General features: G+C 40.4%; 2 protein-coding genes across 5 annotated transcripts in view; both read left to right on the top strand.

Moving 5' to 3' along the window:
• Positions 1-1138: 1138 nt before the first annotated feature.
• On the top strand, positions 1139-15017 carry borcs5 (BLOC-1 related complex subunit 5). 3 transcript variants are annotated; one of them, XM_061678349.1, is made up of 5 exons: positions 1139-1573; positions 2529-2672; positions 2843-3000; positions 4426-4655; positions 14969-15017. In XM_061678349.1, exons 1-5 carry the CDS (start codon positions 1516-1518, stop codon positions 14991-14993), a joined length of 615 nt encoding a protein of 204 aa, XP_061534333.1. In that variant the 5' UTR covers positions 1139-1515; the 3' UTR covers positions 14994-15017. The 3 variants fall into 3 exon arrangements, with proteins under 3 accessions (XP_061534333.1, XP_061534334.1, XP_061534332.1); XM_061678350.1 differs by lacking the exon at positions 14969-15017 and adding an exon at positions 11477-11565; XM_061678348.1 differs by lacking the exon at positions 14969-15017 and adding an exon at positions 11246-11332.
• The window catches only part of LOC133403379 (alpha-1,3-mannosyl-glycoprotein 4-beta-N-acetylglucosaminyltransferase C-like), a 29314-nt gene continuing 14523 nt past the window's right edge, over positions 4548-19338 (top strand). The window contains exon 1 of one of the 2 annotated variants that reach the window (XM_061678345.1): positions 4548-4655. In XM_061678345.1, coding sequence (XP_061534329.1) covers positions 4637-4655 — 19 coding nt within the window. In that variant the 5' untranslated portion in view covers positions 4548-4636. Of the gene's footprint in view, positions 4656-18278; positions 18522-19338 lie in introns of those variants that run through there. The other variant, XM_061678346.1, reaches the window with a different exon arrangement.

Below are 19338 nucleotides of genomic sequence, written 5' to 3'. Positions count from 1 at the left end.
CTTTGCACTCCTCTGTCACAAATCTTAGTGCATCTTAGTGCAATCTGAGTGCATTACTCACTGTTTTCCTTGTGACAACAGTACCTGCTAATTCCAGGTCTTTTTGAAGCTCTCCACAAGTGGTCCTTGGCTCTTGGACAACTCTTCTGATTATTCTTTGCACTCCTCTGTCACAAATCTTACGAGGAGCACCTGATTGAGACAAATTTATGGTGGTATATATGGCTTTCCACTTGCGTATTATGGCTCCAACTGTGCACACTGGAACGTTCAGAAGCTTAGATATGCGCCTGTAACCAGTGACATGTTATGTTTTGCAACAATTAGTTTACAATGGTCTTGAGACATCTCTTTGCTCTTACACATCATGAGATGTCTTGACTCACACCTTGGCAATGCGAACTTTTTGTCGGCCATCAATTTGGACTAAACCAGCTGATATTCATTTGCACTGATTGATTTTTGATAGATTTTAGGTGTTGTCTTGGCTTTCCATGCCTTTTTTGCACCTCGCTTTCTTCATGTATACAATACCTTTTCCCTGTGTCATTTCACATTTTTACACACAACTTAATTTCTGATCTTATTTGTTCTACTTTCTCTCTAATTTTTACAGACAGCTTAATTTCTGAGTTTATTTGTTCTACTTTGTATGTATGGATTACTTGGGTTGTTCCCAATTGCCAGGTCAATAGCAAATTTGGAAGTACATTAAGTGAGAAAAATGTCGACATGTTAAATACTTATTTCAGCCGCTGTGTGTGTGTGAGGGTAAGGAAAGTATTCAGACCCTGTTAAATTTTCACTCTTTGTTATATTGCAGCCATTTGTTAATCATTCAAGTTGATTTTTTTCCTCATTAATGTATACACAGCACCCCATATTGACAGAAAAAAACAATTGTTGACATTTTTTCAGATTTATTAAAAAGAAAAACTGATATATATATATATATATATATATATATATAGAGAGAGAGAGAGAGAGAGAGAGAGAGAGAGAGAGAGAGATTTTTTACTAACTCGGGAGTGACTTCATTCCCAGCTCCGACTTCCCTCTTCCGAGATAAATGGAGCGCGCCAAACTGGTACGCTTTGACAATCAGCTGTTGGCTGCGTCACACATCACGTGACCAATATTTACGGAAGTGCCAGCATTTTGCGGGTGCTCGTCTGTCTCTTTCAAATGTCACGTTAAAAGCGAATAAGCCTATTTGTAACCCAAAAAAATAGTTACACGAAACCGCTGTGTACGAAAAGTCGCATATTGACAACAAGTGTGTGGTAGAGTACGAAGTAACCGCTTTGCTTTGTTGTAATTATTAACAAATAGAGCTAGCTTTTGTTTCAGTGCTAGCTAAGTTGTCATTCGAACAACGCTTTTCGGGTGGTAGTTTAGCAGGTGTTCCAGGGCCCCGTAAAGTCACATTCGGTTGTGTTTCGCGAAGTTTAGAGAACATTTGAACAGTTGGGTAGAGTGAGCTAACAGCCAACGTTAGCTCTTGTAGTTAGCATCATGGGTGCTGAGCAGAGCGGAGATGCAGAGCACAAACACTCCGACTACAGTTCCACAGGTGAGCATGTTTCTTTTCTTTTTCATGCTCCTTATTATTATTTGTTATTACAATGTTTGTATTGTCGTTGTTTTGCTCAGATCATATGACCCATTTCCTCATTGGTCCGGAGCCCAAATCATGATACAACCCCTTGAATTGTCTTCACATTTCCTCTGTACTTAGTCCTGAATTATTTTGTTGATCTCCCCTCTTACGTTTTAGTTAAGGATTTTCCACAACCATTTTGTTTCGACAAAGACACGATCAGATTTCCCTTGTATCATTTAAATGCCTGTTTCGACATGTTAATGTGGCATTTTCAAGACCTGAAACTGTTTAAACTTTTGTATAAAATATTGTAGAGGGAGGTCGCCGATGAATTGGTTCACTCACCTGCCTTCCATACAGGCAGAGTGGGTTCGATTCCCATGATTCTGTCTCTATTGCGTGCCCTGTGATTGACTGGCAACCAGTCCTGGGTGTAATCTCCCTCATGCCCGAAAGAGCCAGATGGATGCTTTAAAGAGCCTTAATTAATTATCACTATTCCACAACAAATACCTTTATCACTGAATAATAATATTGAATGTGTATGCTTACATTTTTATTATTTGTTGTACAGTGTTGGTAAAGCTTGTAAATGTTTGAGTGCTTGATTTGTCCGCACACTGCAAGCTTTGTAACACCTAATTAGTTAGGTCTCAGTAAAATTTTTCCACCTGATTGTAATTTGACTTTTATGAACCAACAGCTGCTACTTAAAAAAAAAAGTGTTTAATTAAGCTCCAAGCCTTGAAGTGCAATGTGGTTTATAACTAACAATCATTTAATAGAAAACTCTTATCTATGTGTATAGTTAAAACCAAGTGATGAATCATTGGTTGGGGTCAGTCGGCATCCATTAAAATGTTGTTTTAAACATGACTTAAATTTTGTAATGGTAAGTAATAAATAGAAACTGTTGTCTTTGCAGTGGTTCCCTCTCCGGCTAAGCAGAAGGCAAAGATGGATGACATTGTCGTGGTGGCTCAGGGGACTCAGTCCACGAGGAACATCCACAGTGACCCTGATGTCATTAAACTCCAGGAGATCCCCACCTTTCAGCCCCTCTTGAAAGGTGTGTGACCCAATACTTAAGTTCACAAAACATGAGAAGATTATCAATTTTCCAAGCAACTAGCTGAGCAGCGCCATGAGTAAACTCTGTGCTGGAATAGCACTAATTAATTAATTACACTAATTAATCCTAATTTTGTTGATCTGACACATCCCTTGCTCCCTCGGCAGGAGTGTTGAGCGGCCAGACGTCCCCTAGCAGCGTGTGTCTGGAGAGACTGGAACCCGCGCAGGTGCTGCACCTCTGCACCCGCTACCAGGACCACCTGCACCAGTGCGCCGAGGCCGTCTCCTTTGACCAAAACGCTTTAGTCAAGCGCATCAAAGAGGTGAGCCGCACAAGCTCAGCGGAAAAGAAAAATCATTAATAGGCAGTTCACCTAACACCAAACACAAAATGGCTGAAATGGCTCATGTCCAAAATAACAAACTGTATTGCTTGCTTTATAAAATTGTGATGCTTCATTGTCTAGTGAAGAATTTTTAATGACTAAATAAAGTTATAGAACCACATAAGATGTCTAATAGGTTGTCATAGCAACAGGTTGATTACTTAATCATGATGTAACGCGTCAAAACAGGACATATTACTATGAAAATTAACAGTTGTAGAAAAAAATATAAATATGCAGTACATGGTGTTCCAAAAAAAATTACATCATTTAAAAATTTATTTTTCTGAGAAACTGCATGTCCTAGGCAAAATAAAATTAAATGGGTTTCATGTTTAAATATTTGTTATTATAATTTCCAGCAACATATTCAAATGGATATAGATTTTGTAACCGATTTCACAAGGCTTGACGAATGTTCAATATGTACACCGGCTGTGACACAAAGCACGTTTTCCATTTTAACTTCCTCTTTACATTTTTTGTGCCATGTCCAAATCTGCTTTCCAGTTGGTGTGTTTTAATTGACTTTGCTTGAAAATACATGCAGCTCACTCTGGTTTGACTGTGATTTAGCATATTCACACAAAATGCCTATTCATTGCAATTCTTCACCCTGGAAATAATAATAATAATAATAAGAATGATAATAATAATTGACATCATTTGAGTGAGTATTCGCTATGTTTGTAGACTACAGAATTATGTTAAAAAATAAAAAAAAATTAAAACATAAAAATTAAAACCCTAAGAAAAGGTGAATTCCCAAACTGCAAATATTGTGGGGTTCAACGTAAATATACAGGTATATAGTTTTTCAAGTGTTGACAAAACTGCCATTTATCAACTTCCCTACTAGGTGGAGCAATTGTGCTTTCATCCACCTTTATATTAGAACGTGAGAAAACGTTGGGGTTGTCTACAGTAGTGTTTTGCAACCTTTATTGAGCCAAGGCACATACTGTATACTGCATCAGAAAAATCTCACGGCACACCACCAAACAAAAATGTCACAAAATGTGCATTTATTGAAATAATGACTTATTTTGTTTTAATGGCAACAGGAAGATACACAGGTTAATTGTGCCTTCTGCCATCTACAGTAGTGAAAGAGTATTTCGTTGTTGTGGCTGTCACTATACATCACTGGCATTGAAGACCAAAGATAGATTTGTATTAAATAAATAATATTTTTCTGCCCAATTGGCATATTGGACAATTTCCTGCAGTGGTTGGGAATCACTGGTCTACAGCCACCGATTGCATCACTCCATTTGTAGAGTACGGTGTACTGTTTTGACCTGCTTGCGTATGCGTAATTCAATATTTTCGAAATAAGACAGCTTTGTGGTTGTGCTCCAGATGGACCTCTCGGTGGAGACCCTCTTCAGCATCATGCAGGAGCGCCAGAAGCGCTACGCCAAGTACGCCGAGCAGATCCAGAAGGTCAATGAGATGTCAATGATCCTGCGCCGCATCCAGATGGGCATCGACCAGACGGTGCCGCTGATGGAGAGGCTCAACAACATGTTGCCCGAGAGCGAGCGCCTGGAGCCCTTCAGCATGAGGCCCGATGTGGACTCTAGTACCAAGTAAGCCAGTCGCTAGGAAACCTGAGGCGAGGACCGCTTCTCTCTATAACTTTTGTTTTGTGTGTGGAGCTTCTACTTGGGAGAATTTGATTCTCCTGAAACTTAATTGAATGTGAATGAGCTTAGATGCCTCACAGACCTGAAAAACTGGAACTCAGTGAATTTAAAAGCTGCAGAAACACGGAGAAAAACTCAAGAGCAAACGATATACCCAGTGTGGACCAGATAGATTTTCTCTCTGAGGGCTGCCTGCTTTTCCAATTCAGGCTTGGACAAATGTGACTTTATTTGCCACGCATCAATGTTTCGATATGACGACTGTAAACCTGCCAATGACTCCTCAGAGCTCATGAAGTTTCTTTCACACTGAGATCCCAACTACAACTAATACTACTAAGATTTCAAGTCATCATGTGCTTAAAGCCATTACACATATGTGGCTGATTTTTGGCCGCACGGCCAATACGTAACAAATGAAAAAGGAATTAAATATTATGTTGAAAGGTTGCAGTGCAAAAATGAAACTGCCAAAAGAAGTGTCAAGAAGTACTGTTTGATGCAATGTTTGGTTTCCATTGTCACTGTCACGCCTTTTGGCACCCTTCCGTTTGAGCAGTGATTCTCAACCACTGTGCTGCAGCACATTAGTGTGGCATGAGAGATCAGTATCCATTTTCACTTAATTTTTTTCTGGCAATTGTTATTTATTTAAAAAATAATTCGGCTTTGTTTGCCAATGACATATAGTGATAGGCAGAGCAATTAAATGCTCTTCTCCTAGATGGCAGACTGTATAGTTAACCTGTGTATCCACCCATTTCCATTCATAGAACACATTTGTGAGTGTATATATTGCGACAAGATATTATTTCAATATACAGTGGTGCTTTGAGATACAAGCGGCCCAACTAAAGAGTTTTTTTTTAGATACGAGCTGCCTCTCAGACAAATTTGAGATAAAGAGCGCTGTATGGTGGCAATGAACTCAACACTTCACTACAAGCAACAGTTCTTCAGGTGAATAATTCTTAAAAAAAAACAATAAAAAAAAAAAAAACAGGCTTCCAGCTGTTTATCGTCAGTCCCAGTTTAACATCAAACTAAACAAAACAAAGAGAATTAGACTTATTTAAAACAACCTTAGACGAGTCGACTTAGCTTAATGCTAACAAACAATTGAAACCACCATAGTCAGGCTCAAGAATTTTGTTGGTTTCGTGGTGTTATAACCATTTGAAATGATGGCTATTTGAACACAAATGGTGGAGCAACACATTGACAGACAATAGAAAAATCATTACAGCTTATTTTCTTCATCCACTGCGAAAGGACTAATATTACTGCAGTTTACTGAGGAGTTTTGACCGTCTCCATGTATATCCTCTATGAAACTGCCTCCAGGTGGCCAACCACACATACCAGAAGAAGCCACACAATCGCATGAATTAATCAAGATGTACACACTGTTTATTCTTTACATTGGCTTTACCCTCTTTTTGTCCTCTCATTATTGAAAGGTGGTGACCCTAGCATTTTGGAAAACTCCAGCCCTATATCAAATTTGTCAGCACTGGCTAAAATTCTTAAATCTCCTGGGAGTGATCAGCTAAAGGAGTTTTTATACACCAATGATATTTTATCACCTTATCAATAAGGTTTCAGAAAAGGGCATGGCACTGTCATTGCTGCGCTGAAAGTGTTAAACGACCTTTCCATAGCACTTGACAAGAAACAACACTGCTACAGTTTTTATTGATTTGTCCAAAGCTTTTGACACAGTTGACCATGTTGTTTTCAAACCTCGACTTGTGAGCCCTGGGCTCTCAGAGGAAGCTGTTTCTTGGGTTTCTAACTATCGTAGCAGTTGATCGCAGTGCATTAGATACTGTATGATGGTGTATTTTCAGATAATTATATCTGGTCAAAAGGGTGTGCCACAGGGTTAATAATCTCAGTCAAAATGTGTCAAATGCAGAACTCCATCTTTATGTTAATGATCCCATTTTGTACTGCTGTGCTGCATCTTTTGCACAAGCTGGTGAAAATGTGCAATATACCTTTGTGCTCATTAAAAATGCACTGGATGAGCTGAAACTTGTTTTAAATGTAGATAAGACCAAGGTTGTTGTTTTTTTTTAACCAGGGCTAAGGCCAGGCCACAGCATTTAAATTGAATTCATTATATAATTGTTTTTCATACTTTAATTGAAAGATGAACTGACATTGACACAAGTATTTGGAGTTGCGTTCGTAGTCACAGAACAAATTTAACTCATATCTTAAGGCAGCACTGTATATAGCTTTTGTGATTTTTCTTATGTAAAATATGCACCTTGGCTTAGTGAAACTGCATTTGTGTACCAACTGCTGTGGTGGAGTCACTAAATGGGTGGAGCTAGGCACATTGCAGCATGTTTATAGATGGACAAAGAATGATTACTTCCTGACCCCCCCCCAAAAAACATGTCCATTCAGTGTACACGGTGTCCCTAAAGTCTGGGCAAAACAAAAAATAATGCATATTTTCAATAAATGCATGTTTACTGTCAACGTCTTCTTTGCTGAATTTATGGGCGCCTTCCACTGTCTTGTCATCTCATGAAACCCGAATCGTCATCTTACACAAAATAAACAAAGACATTGCAGCCATGCAGTTTGCATTTATCAGCCTAAAAGCTGGTGTGAATAAGGACTTAAAGGATTTAGCTGCACGCTAATGGGGAGAAATGGATGGTGTTTTTAAGCTGCTGTGCTTCTAGTTGAAAAGGGTTCTGTGTGGTGGCAGTGTAAGCTGTAGGTGTACCTGCATTATTTAAAATGTCTTTTGAAGCACCTGAAAGGAGGAGGTTTGTTTGAAAGTTGCAGTCACGTGTTGGATATTAACAGGAGGAAGTGACTCAATCTGCCTGCGGAGCAATTCGGTGTGAAATGAACGAAATCCAATTTCCCCCTTTTAAACGTCTCATTTGAATGGAAATCAAATGGCGGCTGTCTCCGTTCCTGGAAATGCTGCTCACCTTTCATATCCTTTACCCAGAAACAATTGACTTGTTTTAATGCACAAAAGTAGACATTCTGAGCTTTTGGAGCATCTCTTCTCACAGAGTTGTTAACTGCTCAGCCCATTTGAACCACAATCAATAAAGCAGCCCATAGCAACACAAGTAACCTCTCACATGAATTAGTGTGGAGACTTGCAGTATGTTGTAACCGTATTAAAGGGGATCTGACGTTTTGTGGCGACAGCGTCTTTTAACGGTGATTAGCATCCAGTATATTCTGACGCATTGTCACTCCACAATGTTGTGTTCGTCCATCTGTGTTTATGATCCGGCAAGCTACATGACTTATTAGTTCCGCCCAGTTCATTAATACTGTAGTCCTTTATATATGGATGTAAGATCCACTTTCACTTGAATAAATTGTATATAACATTGTTTCAAGTTATTTTATTCCATTTTATAGCTTGTACAAATAATAATAATTTCCTCAAGAAGGTTGCACGGTTACATGTTCAGCTTTAAATAGCAAGCAGAACACAAACCATCAGTGTCATTCATATGCAAATGAGCACTCATAAAAGCACGCCCTCCTCTTAACATGCGGCAGTTTGATGCTTGTACTTGAATCTGTTGACAATAATGATAAGTGGCCTCCTCTCGTTGATTAGCAGGCAAGAGGCTGTCGAGATGCTTTGCTACGCACTCATGTAGAATCAGAGGAGAATCCAAGCAAACGGCCATTTTGAATACCCATAACAGCTCTACTTTTAAGACAAACAACAACAATGCGGCTCATTTAATGGAAGCAGTTCTGGAAGCAAATATGCTCTAACCACCAATCAAGACACTGACTGTGTTTTGTCTAACTGCAACCCTCATTAGGTACCCAATCCATTCGTAACCCAAAATCACAGTGGGAGTTGAAACCTGTCATCAGATAAAGTGTTGGGGTGGAAACGTTTCATCTTAAAAAAAAAAAAAAGAGGCTGTCAAAAATAAGTCAAGGCATTTTTATCTCAAGGCACCACTCTAATTGACATCCCTCTAAAAATGTTTAGAATTGCCTACATTAATAGTTTACACCGTAAATACAGTCTACCAAACCACAAACTATGATCCTAAAACACTTTTATCATTTCAAACTTGTCTAACAACATTAACAACATTATATTAATGCCATACAGATGACTTGACTTAGAGGGAAAAAAAAAAAAAAGCTCAGGCATGTGGCGAAGACTCTGCATAACATCCACTAAGAACCCTGGCTTAATTGGGTCCTGCCCGACATACCAAATGTATGCCTCAGTCAAGATATATTACTTCCACATGCTTTCTTGACATGAGTTACTGTACTATTTACCCATTTCGACAGGGCTTTGACGACAAAAGCACGAAAAAGCAAATTGTAGAATTTATGAATAGTGAACCGTGAATATGCGAGGAAAGAACTGTCCATTTTATTTCCTGAGGGGGGCATGTCTATTTGAGAGAGGTGTTTATTTATTCATTTATACACTGCTAAGTTTCAGATTTTTAAAGCCACTTTGACTCCTATTTCACCTCAATGTTTATTGTGTTTAAATGCCACAGCTTGGACTTTAATGATTGATGAGCGAAGGTTGTTATGCGCCTCACGGGACACACGTTGCAGACAAGAGTTTACTCTGCGTTTTATTTAACCATCTGAAATATTCACCTTCGACAGAAGTTGCCTTTTCATTTCAACAACAGAAACATTTTAACAAACAGTAACTATAAATCCTTTAAAAGTGATCTTGAAGTTTTAACTACCATTAGCTTTCCAGTAGACTCTGCCTTGTGGTCGCTCCACAAGGTTGTGTGCATCCGTGTTTATGTGCCTGCGACGTATTATCTCCACCCAGTCTTAACCTTATTTTGTTTTAAAGGGGACATTCCATAAAATTGACTTTTTAATTGCTTGTTTACAAATAGTAGGTCAATGGAGTGCCGACCCTCGCATCAAATGTAAAATTAAACAGCCAAGTACAGTAAATGTGTTGCTTTGCTTCCATTTCTGAAAATGTGAGCAAGGCAATCTGTATTTTATGAATTGTGATGTCACAATGGGGCTAACATAGCTGGTCCTCGGTTTACGGATGTTTTAGGTCGCCTTGCCTCACAACTCTATGTGAGACAAAAAAAAGCGTGAAAGAGTAGGAGGGGTGTGGTCTTACATTTTATTGTGTTATAAATGTAATGATGTTAAATTGGTGAACATTTTAAATGTTAATTAATTAAGGCTCTTGTTTACATATGTTTTGACAAAAATAATTACCGTAATGCCTAGTATGAACAAAATTATTTGTTTGCTACTTTACGAGTGGAGGCTGGCTTGACCGGCGCTATATACCTACTGGGGGCGTGCCTTTAGCATCCTCCTTCACCCGCACCCTTCCCCCTTTACGGCCGTATGCTGTCCTCAGCCACGTCCGCTTTTCCTCTATATAAGCAGCGTGTCGGCAGGAAATGCTCCCAGTCAGTCAGGCGGAGCGCTTATCACACAACAACATTTATAGATTTTGGAACTCTGTGCACACATAAGGCGCGCCGCATTATAAGGCACCCCGTCCATTTTGGAGAACATTTACGACTTTTAAGTGCGCCTTACGGTCGTGAAAATACGGTAGTTTTATTGTACAGTGTTGAACTCATTTCTATGCCTAAAACTGTGTTCACATCTGATTTAAAACCAAACTTGTACATCTAATAAACAGACATAAAACACTTCACAATGTTTCCTATAGAATAAAAAAAATGGTTTTGAAACAAGAACAACTCGGAAACTGCGTCCCTGATTCAAGAGATTGTGATGCACGTTGTCATTACCCCTGTATGAATGTTAAAACTGTAAGCAGTGATGAACGGGCCCTCGCGCCATGTTCTCATTAATTGGCATAGGCAAAAAAAGCTTCATTCAATTTAGTGTTTGTCATCTGTCTATGAAACTTGCTTCCCATTGAGGCTGGTTTTGGAGGAATTTCCTCGTAGGCCTTTGACCTGAAATTCACACAAAATAAGCCAATCGCAGGGCACATATAAACAAACAACCATTCGCACTGACATTCACACATAAGGGCAATTTAGAATCTGCAATTAACCTAGCATGCATGTTTTTGGGATGTGGGAGGAAACCGTAGTGCCCGGAGAAAACCTACACAGGCATGGCAAAAACATGCAAACTCCACACATGCGGGGCCGGGGATTGAACCCCGGTCCTCAGAACTGTGAGGCAGACTCTCTAACCAGTCGTCCACCGTGCCGCCAAGGCAGGTGATTGTTTACCAAAATTATATGCACTACAATGAATCCAATTTTAAAATGTATTGGCAGATTTATTTTTTTTTAGACGACGAAACAAAGTTAAGCGATCTGTTCTGAATTCGAGGAACGCGGGGTGCAAGATGGAGGGCGGTGTCATGCAAAGTCATTGTGGATGCACAGCTGCTGCGTGATGCAACACACACACACACACACACGTACACACACAGGCATATATAGAGAGCAGGAGAGGAGCCAATGAGGCATTTGGTGCAGACACACACTGTTTGTGACACCTTGTGGTGGAAGGGAGGGGGTGGAGAAAGAGAGCGAGAGAGAGGATAAAAACCCTGGATGGAGAGAGGGAGGAGGATGATGAGGATGAGCAGATGTAGCAGCGTCACAGCCAGAGAGGAGAGCTTCACTTTCTCCTTCACCCACCCTCCTCCTCCTCTTCCTCTTCACCGTCGTGAGTCACATCGTTTCAGGTGAGGGCACCTCTTTTATCTACGACCCTCCTCTTCCTCCAACTTCTGTCAGACTTGAGCTCACTTCCTAAGCCTCCACGTCGGCAGAGATCATCACGCGACGTGTGCTTCTCGTGTTCCCGGGGAAAGCTGACATGCCGCTGCAGCATCAAGACCACCGGAGAGCATCGTCCTCCGTCTCTTGATTGGCAGCCGAGCATCATCACGCGGCTTTCACCGACTCTGAACAGCACATTGCGGGAATTACCGTGAGTTAGTTCTGATTCTCATCCTGTTTGTTTGAGCCATATTTGCGGCTAGTCCCATCTCGTGGTGGTTATCAGCCTGGTTGTTACCACATGGGTTGCTACCAGGAGTGGTAATACTGTAAGTCACACGTGCAGGCCATTAAGAAGTCTTAACCTTCAAGTTTCAAGCAAGTCCCAAGCTACTGTGGGGAAAAAAATCAGATAAGTTGAGTCCCAACTAAATTTCGAGCAAGTTGAGCAAGTCATACGGCATTTAATCTTTCTCAGTCCCAACGTATAGTCACACATTTGCCACTTTGCACCCAGTGTCTGTACTTGTCTTGTGGGTCCAAACACTCAAAATCACAGTTTTTTTAATGGTCCTAAACCTACGGAAGGGTATTGCTACCACACCAGGGAAAAAAAAAAAGTTACGAATCAAGTTACGTGATCAATTTTATGTTTTAACGTGGTAAGTTGTGATACAATATGATAGGTTTTGGCAATACAAAACGAAGCAAGGTCAATTCCTTTTTGTGTGTGTGTGTGTGTGTGTGTGTGTGTGTGTGTGTGTGTGTGTGTGTGTACTGAAGACATTTTTGGTTTCAGATCAAAAGATCAAGATGAGACAAAAGTTCAGAACTCCAGCTTTTATTTCATGGTATTTACATGTAGATGTAACTCAGGACAGAGCACCTTTTGTTTGAAGCCACCCACTTTTAAAGTGAGCAAAACTATTAGAACAGACATTATTAAATTAAAGTGAATAACATTTAATATTTGGTGGCATAACCCTTACTTGCAATAACTGCATCAAGCCTGCGACCCATTGACTTCACCAGACTGTTGCTTTCTTCATTTGAAATGCTTTTCCAGGTCTTTACTGCAGCCTCTTTCAGTTCATGTTTGTTTCTGGGGGTCCGGTGATTGACTTGGCCAGTCTAAGACCTTCCACTTTTTCCCCCTGATGAAGTCCTTTGTTGTGGTGGCAGTGTGTTTTGGGTCATTGTCTTGTTGCATGATGAAGCTTCACCCGATTTAGTTTGGATAGATTTTTCTGTAAATTGCCAGACAAAATGATTTTGTAGACTTCAGAATTAAATTCTGCTGCTACCATCATGAGTTACATCATCAATAAAGACTAGTGAGCCCATTCCAGAAGCAGCCATGCAAGGCCAAGCCATGACATTACCTCCACCATGCTTCACAGATGAGCTTGTGTGATTTGAATCATAAGCAGACCCTTTCTTTCTCCATACTTAGGCCTTTCCATCACTTTAGTAGAGGTTAATCTTGGTCTCTTCAGTCCAGAAAACTTTGTTCAAAAACTTTTGTGGCTCATCTCTGTACTTTGCAAAATCCAATCTGGCCTTCCAATTCTTTTTGCTGATGAGTGGTTTGCATATTTCTTCTCTCAAAGTCTTCTTCGACGAGTGGATTGTGATACCTTCACCCCTGCCCTTTGGAGGTTGGCAGTGATGTCACTGACTTTGGTCTTCACAGCTCTCACATTTTTTTTGTCATAAACTGCTGTTAATACCCATGGCCGACCTGTTCAATGTCTGTTGCTCAGTACACCAGTAGTTTCTTTCTTTTTTAGAACATTCCTAATTGTTGTATTGGCTATGCCCAATGTTTGCAAAAAGGTTTGCTTTTCTCCAATAGCTCTCTGGTCTTCATGTTTGCATAACAGCAAATGGAGTTTTCACAGGTGAAACCCAAAGCCAAAAACAAGCACTCGCTAATGTTTAAGCAATCAATCTAGAAGGCAACACCTGAGCAACTACAAACACCCACCAGTCACGCTCCAACACTTTCGCTCTCTTGAAAAGTGGGCAGCTTCAAACAAAAGGTGCTCTGTCCTGAGTTGTTTAACACATCTAGATGTAAATACCATGAAATAAAAGCTGCAATTCTGAACTTTTGTCTCATATTTATCTTTTGATCTGCAACCCAAATGTCTTCAGTATACAACAAAAACAAAGGAATTGACCTTGCCCTTCCAATACGTTTAGAGGGGACTTGTAACTTTGCCACACCACCGAGAAGAGTGTTGTTAACAACCCTGTCAAATTTAATTGATTAAAAAAAAAATCACCATGTTAAATAAGGCTTCAAAACCTTTAAAAAGCAAGCCATTGTCTCCTCTCTCCTTGGGCGTATCCGCTGAATGCGATGAAATCACACCACACTCAACTGTTGACTGTTAATCAAATACCACTCTGTAGATAGCAGTGTATACATGCGCTATGAAAAATGATATTAGGAGGCTCACTTTCAAAATTGAATAGTGACTGTGGACTATACAAGTAATTCCAGAATAAGCACACAAGCCAATTTAACCTTATTGGTAGGGACATAATGTGACTGCAGACTGCGGCACCTGGTCGGCGGGGATGGGAGCATGAAGCTGTAGTGGTAGAAATAAGTGGTTGTGGGGTGACTCATGCCGGACACCGAGTACATCACAGGGCACTGTTTAACCATGGCAAAAAAATTGGGAAATAAAGAAATGGTGTAAAACAGTGTAATGCTATGATTACACAATTCAGTATTACATAGTGCTCAGTCTTCGCACTTGTTTTCAGCCATGATCTTAAAACATGTATAATGTATTTAGAAACAAATCTATGATTTCACTTTACAGAGACTTTAAAAAGCTTCGGAGGTGACTCCACGATACACGATGAAAATGCAGATTTTCAAACAGGCAGGACTTTGTCAAGTCATGTAGTTCACGTAAATTAAGTTGCATCTTTCATAGGTTTTTCCCAAGCAAGTCTCAAGTCTATAAAATTGGCAACATAAGTCTGACTCCAGTTAAGTCCTCTGGTTGTTACCTCAAAACACAACTTGCTAATTATGCTAATTAGTGAGTTGAACGAAATACAACTCCTAAACTATGGAGTTCCACTAAACCTTGCATATAAAGGAAGACGCTGTAAACGTCTGCTGCGGATCTGGATGCATAACAGGTTGTTTACAGGTTGACCTTTTCTGCCATTACGCATCGGTATGTTGGTGTGCAGATCCAGATAAAGGTGGGAGTTTCGCTCATGGCCTGTTCCAGTCTGCCTGCATTGGGTCCAAGAGGGGCAGCGACCCACCAGTTCCACCAGATGGAATTAGAACTTAGCAATTTAGCCAAAGCACAACTGAACAGACTTTAAATCCAGGTTAGCGTGTCCAGTTAGAGTTTTTGGTTCTGATCATTGTCAAGTCAATTTACAGTGGTTAAGTGAGGTGTTAGTTTCACTCAGAACTTAGCGACTTAGCAGTATCACGACTAAACAGACTGCTGCATTGCTGTTTTTCAGGTACTTTGCCCTCATTTACGACTGAAGGACCCATGCTGACCCACAGAAACAACACTACCTACGGCACCAGCCAGCAGGTAAGACATTAAAACTATATGCTGTATGGGCAAACGTTTGTACACACTTGTTGGGTCCAGCGTTTCAACGCTTTTGCTTATTTGGAAATTAGAAGCATTTCTGTTTTGACATCCCTGAAGAATGACAATTGTGACTTATAATAAAAATCAATACCAATCTTATGCCATTTTAATAAAAAATTTAAAAAAGTGGCAGAAATTTGACGCAACCGAATTGAAGCTACGGCCTCAGGTATTTCTTTATAAAGTTGTGTAAAATCAATGGGATTCTTGATGGTCCCTCCAATATCCAAAAAATAAGAACAACAAAAAAAACCACATTAACTCTTTGAAAGCAGCACCTACACGCATAACCAAACCCATATATCCCCGCAAGCTCCCACCGCCAGCACAGCATAGATTGCCGGTATTTCTCAACCTTTATTGAGTCAATGCACATATTATCATTAAAACAAAAATGTCTCAAAAAGTAGACAGACTGAATTAATAATGAGTTTGTCTAAATTTACTCACAAATTTAGTTACTCAATTTGAAATTTGGACACAAGGTTATTGTTCTCTTGCATAAATGGCAGCATGAGGATGCACAGGTTAATTGTATGTTCTGTCATCTAGCGGAAGGATTTCATTGTTCTGCCTGTCACTATATATATATCGTTGGCATGTGACTAAAGATACATTATAATAATTTTTCGATCAATTAAGTAAAATTAGATCTGAGTTTGTTACCGGCAGCGTGGTTCATTTCCCACTCAGTGACAGTTTGAATGTGAGAGTGAACGGCTGTCTGTCTCTATATGTGTGCCTTGACTGGCGACCAGTCCAGGGTGCAGTCTGCCATTTGCCCAAAGTCAGCTCGACTACTCTCCAGGTCCCCCGTGACCTTGACCAAGATAATGTGCATAGAAAATGGATGGATTTATATTTTCCCAGGGCACACACACACTAATGTGCGCAGTACAGTGGTTGGGAATCTCTGATGTAAACAACTTCTCCAAGCAATCAAGTAAGTGCTGCTTTGCAGAAGCTAACGATGTTAGCCAACACTAATCTGTGCATCCAACAAAACTCGGGTAGCGCTGCTTACCTTTTGGCTAAGTCATGATAGCGGTAATCTTATTTCGACAGCGGTACCTTAACTTGCGAGTTGAATTCGTTCATAATTCATCTCTTAGTGCACTCGTTTACCAAATCAATTTTCCTCATTGAAATGAACTGAAATGACTGTCACTTTTCTTTTAATTTGAATACATGTGATTAACAAAGTACATTTTACGTTTGTTCCCCTTTAATTTTATTTAATTGTTTCTCTTTTAGAAAGTCCTTTAAAATCAATAGGATTCTTGTTGGAGTTTCTAATATCTGAGCCTTTGAAATGGCTCTTTAAAATCAATAGGATTCTTCTTTTGCCACATTTCATGGCTGCAAATCAGTCAAACACGTTTCCCAGTAGACTATAGTTAGCTTCGTTTAATTGCGCCACTAAAGGCGCGGGGGTGGTGAGGAAGGCCAGCGGGCGTCCCGGCAGACTTCATTATCCTGGCCGTGGCGGTGAAAGGCGGGAATACACGGCGCAGGCGAAAGGATGAAAGAGCGGTGGAGGGATATTACCTGATCAAAAGAAGAAAGTGTTGGCAGGCGGAGCTGATGAGCTTTTGCTCATCCTCGCCTCGCAGGCTGAGAGTAGAGCCGGAAATACACCTCGGAATTCTTCCGTCAAATGGTGCATAAACTCGATATAGTAGCACTCTATTTTTAGACATTCGCTGAAGCCAAAAGGTGATTGAAATATGGATTTTGGAGGCCTTGACATGACATAATTCCAGATCTATTGCGGTCCAGTCCGTGATCTTGCCCTTGATCTTTCTGCGGAGAAATGAACACTTTCCGGAATGTTGCCTTTGCATTTTACACAGAATCCAGTTGAAGGCGCTTAAGACTCTTTCAGTCGGCGAAGTCAAAACAGTGTCACGCATTCAGTCCACTGCCGGCTGTGTGAAAGTGGGCTTAAAACTCTATCACACAGCATCAGGGCTGTCTGGTATGACGTAAAGCATGTATGTCAAACTCAGGCCCAGGGGCCACATTTGGCCCACGATGTAATTATATTTGGCCCGCAAGACCATATCAAATGTGTATTAGAGCTGGCCAGCCAGTACATAGCACATGCGGCACTAATATTACAAATCCCAGAATGCTTTGCTAGTGTGTTGACAGATCAGTCTAGACCGGCGAGCGCCATTTCCCTTTCTGTTGCAGTCGTTAGCAACTATGCTAGCAGTCTCCTCGATAAAAATGTACACAAATATGGCCAAACCAAAGATGGAAAACGGTTAAGTTCCAAGACAGGTGGGAGTCAGATTGTCTGTTCACTAAAGTAAAAGACAGACCTGTCTGTCATGGGCGGAGCAATGTGACTGTAGAAAAAGAATATAACACGTTTTATATATATTTATTTATATAATATAACACATTTTCACGACCATAAGGCGCACTTAAAAGTCTTAAATTTTCTCCAAAATGGACGGGGCGCCTTATGTGTGCACCGAGTTCCAACATCTATAAATGTTGTTGTGTGATGAGCACTCCGCTTGACTTTTTAAAAAAAAAATATTATTATTTATTTATTTTTTTTTTTTTTTGAGCATTTCCTGCCGACACGCTGCCTACAGAGAGGAAAAGCGGACGTGGCTGAGGACGGGGGAGTGCATGAAGTAGGACGCTAAGGCCACGCCCCCACGCAGGCGTGTTTTATTTATTTATCAGATTTTTGTTTTTATGCTTGAAACACAAAATTACATCGGTTTTGCTAAGGACCCCCGAAAATGGCACCTACGAACAGACACGCTTATGAAGCACAGTTTAAACTGCAAGCTGACAGTTACGCAGAAGAACATGGGAATCGAGCAGCCACGGCCGCGAGAGAATTCAAGATCAACGAATCCATGGTTCGCAAGTGGAGGAAGCGGGAAAACGAGCTTCGCCGAGTCAAGAAGACAACGTTGAGTTTACGCGGGGAAAAAAAGAAAAACAAAATGCGTAAACAAGGCGAGGTGGCGCGAGTTGGAAGACCAACTTGAGCAATGGATTAATGAGCAAAGAACAGCCGGGAGAAGCGTCTCTACAGTCACCATTCGACTGAGTGCAATAATTCGGGGCTTGCCATCATTCCGGGAGGTTTGACGAACCGCTGGACATCCGCTGGACATCCGGACAGGGCGTTCAAAGTGAAGTGAGCGGCGTGGGAGCCATGGATGACAGATGGCGAACACAGCTTTACTAAGACTAGGAGGCAGCGCCGGGCGAGTTACGCCACAATTTGTGAATGGATTGTGGATTCTTATTCGAGCTTTCGCACGGCAACGAGACTGACTCGAACCTGGCGTGTTTGATTGAGAACTTGCCCCTGTTCTTTTCGGATACAAAAGATGAGGACTTTGATGGATTTGTGGATGAGGATTGATTAAAAAAATACTGTGAGTACATTGCTAAATACTTCAATACAATACAACCGAATTCAGTTTTGCTCCCGCTGCCTTTTTAAAAACATTATTTTAGCGTGCATGCATCCTACCGTATGTTTTAAGCTAGCGTATGTTTTACCGTGCCTGCGCCCAATAATACGGTGCGGTGCGGCTTACGTATGTGTTAAATACAGAAATAGACCCCGTAACTGAGACTGCGCCTTTTAATACGGTGCGCCCTATGGTCATGAAAATAAGTTTTTTTTTAAATGCCCTTTATCAACTCCTCGGCAGGGACTGTTAATAGTTTGAAGTTTAGATTTTTATTGAAGAACATTCTTATTTTTTGGGGATGTTTTGTTGTTGGCCTTTTAAAAAAGATTTACATCACAAAGAAAGGTAGCTGGAGATAGAAAAATAGAAGATGGAGAGACAGAAGAATTCATGTTATCTATTTAAATACAAAACAACAAACAAATACCATTGATACCTTTTATCACAAATTTCATTTCTCGTGTTTATAATATTAAAGTTTGTTTATTCCAAATTCAGTGTTTAATCAAAATTTAAGTTTGTTGTCATATGATAAACTTTAACACTACATTTATTGAGAGAAGGGAAACATGCACAACCCAGTGATTTTTCATTAAATATTGAGTTTGGCCCGCGACGGTTTTTAATTTTGGCCCACCGTGAATTTGAGTTTGACACCCCTGAGTCGTAAAGTATTTGTCGGACAGCCACAAACAAAAGGCGTGAATGTCGGATGTTAACTTCCCACCTCTGTTCCAGTATTGTTGAATTCTGTGATTCCAGCTGAGAAGGCTGA

The sequence above is a fragment of the Phycodurus eques genome, chromosome 5 (genome assembly GCF_024500275.1).
Source record: "Phycodurus eques isolate BA_2022a chromosome 5, UOR_Pequ_1.1, whole genome shotgun sequence".
NCBI lineage: Eukaryota > Metazoa > Chordata > Actinopteri > Syngnathiformes > Syngnathidae > Phycodurus > Phycodurus eques.
The sequence above is the reverse complement of the archived record's forward strand: the minus strand, read 5'-3'. Positions and strand labels throughout refer to the sequence as shown.

Coding starts and splice junctions, on each gene's coding strand:
- borcs5 (XM_061678348.1), top strand. CDS start 1,516: ATGGGTGCTGAGCAGAGCGGAGATGCAGAGCACAAACACTCCGACTAC. Junction 2,673..2,842: donor CTTTCAGCCCCTCTTGAAAG/GTGTGTGACCCA, acceptor CTCCCTCGGCAG/GAGTGTTGAGCGGCCAGACG. Junction 3,001..4,425: donor TAGTCAAGCGCATCAAAGAG/GTGAGCCGCACA, acceptor GTTGTGCTCCAG/ATGGACCTCTCGGTGGAGAC.